General features: G+C 56.7%; 1 protein-coding gene across 1 annotated transcript; it reads right to left on the bottom strand.

The window, feature by feature from the left end:
• Positions 1 to 358: 358 nt before the first annotated feature.
• Positions 359 to 844, bottom strand: LOC107199601 (proline-rich proteoglycan 2-like). The gene has a single exon (XM_015616917.1). The coding sequence runs from the start codon at positions 842 to 844 to the stop codon at positions 359 to 361; it is 486 nt and encodes a 161-aa protein (XP_015472403.1).
• Positions 845 to 1,382: the final 538 nt, after the last annotated feature.

Below are 1,382 nucleotides of genomic sequence, written 5' to 3' on the forward strand. Positions count from 1 at the left end.
TGCGGTGTCCGTTTTGGGGTGCCGGTTTTGGGGTGTCCGTTTCGGGGTGTCTGTTTTTGTGGTACCAATTTTGGGGTGCCGGTTTTGGGGTGCCAGTGATGCCGGTTTTTGGGGTGCCGGTTTTTGGGATGCCGGTTTGTGATGCCGGTTTTTGGGGTGCTGGTTTTGGGGTGCCAGTTAGTGATGCCGGTTTTTGGATGCCGGTTTAGGGTCCCGGTTTTGGGATCCCGGTTTGTGATGCCCCTTTTTAGGGTGCCGTTTTTGGGGTCCCGTTTCTGGGGTGCCGTTTTTGGGGTGCCGATTTCAGGGTCCCGTTTTTGGGGTGCCGTTTTTGGGGTGCCGGTTTGTGATGCCGGTTTCAGGGTTCCAGTCTTGGGGTCCCGGTTTCAGAGTCCCGGTTTTGCAGTGCCGTTTTTGGGGTGCCCGTTTTGGGTGCCGGTTTTGGGGTCCCGGTTTCGAGGTGCCGGTTTTCGGGTATCAGTTTCAGGGTGCCGTTTTTGGGGTGCCGTTTTGGGGTTCCCTTTTTTAGGGTCCCAGTTTCGGGGTCCCGGTTTTTGGGGTGCCAGTTTGTGATGCCGTTTTCAGGATCCCGTTTTCGGGGTCCCGTTTTTGGGGTGCCGGTTTTGGGGTGCCGTTTTTGGGGTCCAGTTTTGGGGTGCCGTTTTTGGGGTGCCGTTTCGGGGTGCTGTTTTAGAGTCCCAGTTTTTGGGGTGCCGTTTTTGGGGTGCCAGTTTCGGGGTCCCCTTTTTGGGGTCCCAGTTTTCGGCGTGCCGTTTCGGGGTCGAGTTTTGGGGTCCCGTTTTTGGGGTCCCGGTTTTTGGGGTTCCTGTTTTGGGGGTCCCATTTTCGGGGTGCCGTTTTGGGGTCCCGATTTTGGGGTGCCGTTTTGGGGTGCCGATTTCAGGGTCCCATTTTCGGGGTCCCGTTTTTGGGGTGCCGTTTTTGGGGTCCCGATTTTGGGGTCCCGGTTTTGGGGTGCTGATTTCAGGCTCCCGTTTTTGGGGTGCCGTTTTTGGGGTGCCAATTTCAGGGTCCCGATTTCAGGGTCCCATTTTTGGGGTCCCCGTTTTTGGGGTGCCGTTTTGGGGTGCCGTTTTTGGGGTCCCATTTTTGGGGTCCCGTTTTAGGGGTGCCGTTTTTGGGGGTGCCAGTTTGTGATGCCGTTTTTGGGGTCCCGATTTTGGGGTCCCGTTTTTGGGGTCCCGTTTTAGGGGTGCCGTTTTTGGGGGTGCCAGTTTGTGATGCCGTTTTTGGGTCCCATTTTCGGGGTCCCATTTTTGGGGTCCCGTTTTTGGGGTCCCGTTTTTGGGGTCCCATTTTCGGGGTCCCGTTTTTGGGGTGCTGTTTTGGTGTCCCAGTTTTGGGGTCCCGATTTTGGGGTG

The sequence above is a fragment of the Parus major genome, unplaced genomic scaffold (assembly GCF_001522545.3).
Source record: "Parus major isolate Abel unplaced genomic scaffold, Parus_major1.1 Scaffold1292, whole genome shotgun sequence".
Lineage (NCBI taxonomy): Eukaryota > Metazoa > Chordata > Aves > Passeriformes > Paridae > Parus > Parus major.

What these genes read in the sequence shown, in the direction of transcription:
- LOC107199601 (XM_015616917.1), bottom strand. Translation starts at nt 844, where the DNA reads ATGGGACCCCCAAAACAGGAACCCCAAAAACCGGGACCCCAAAAACGG.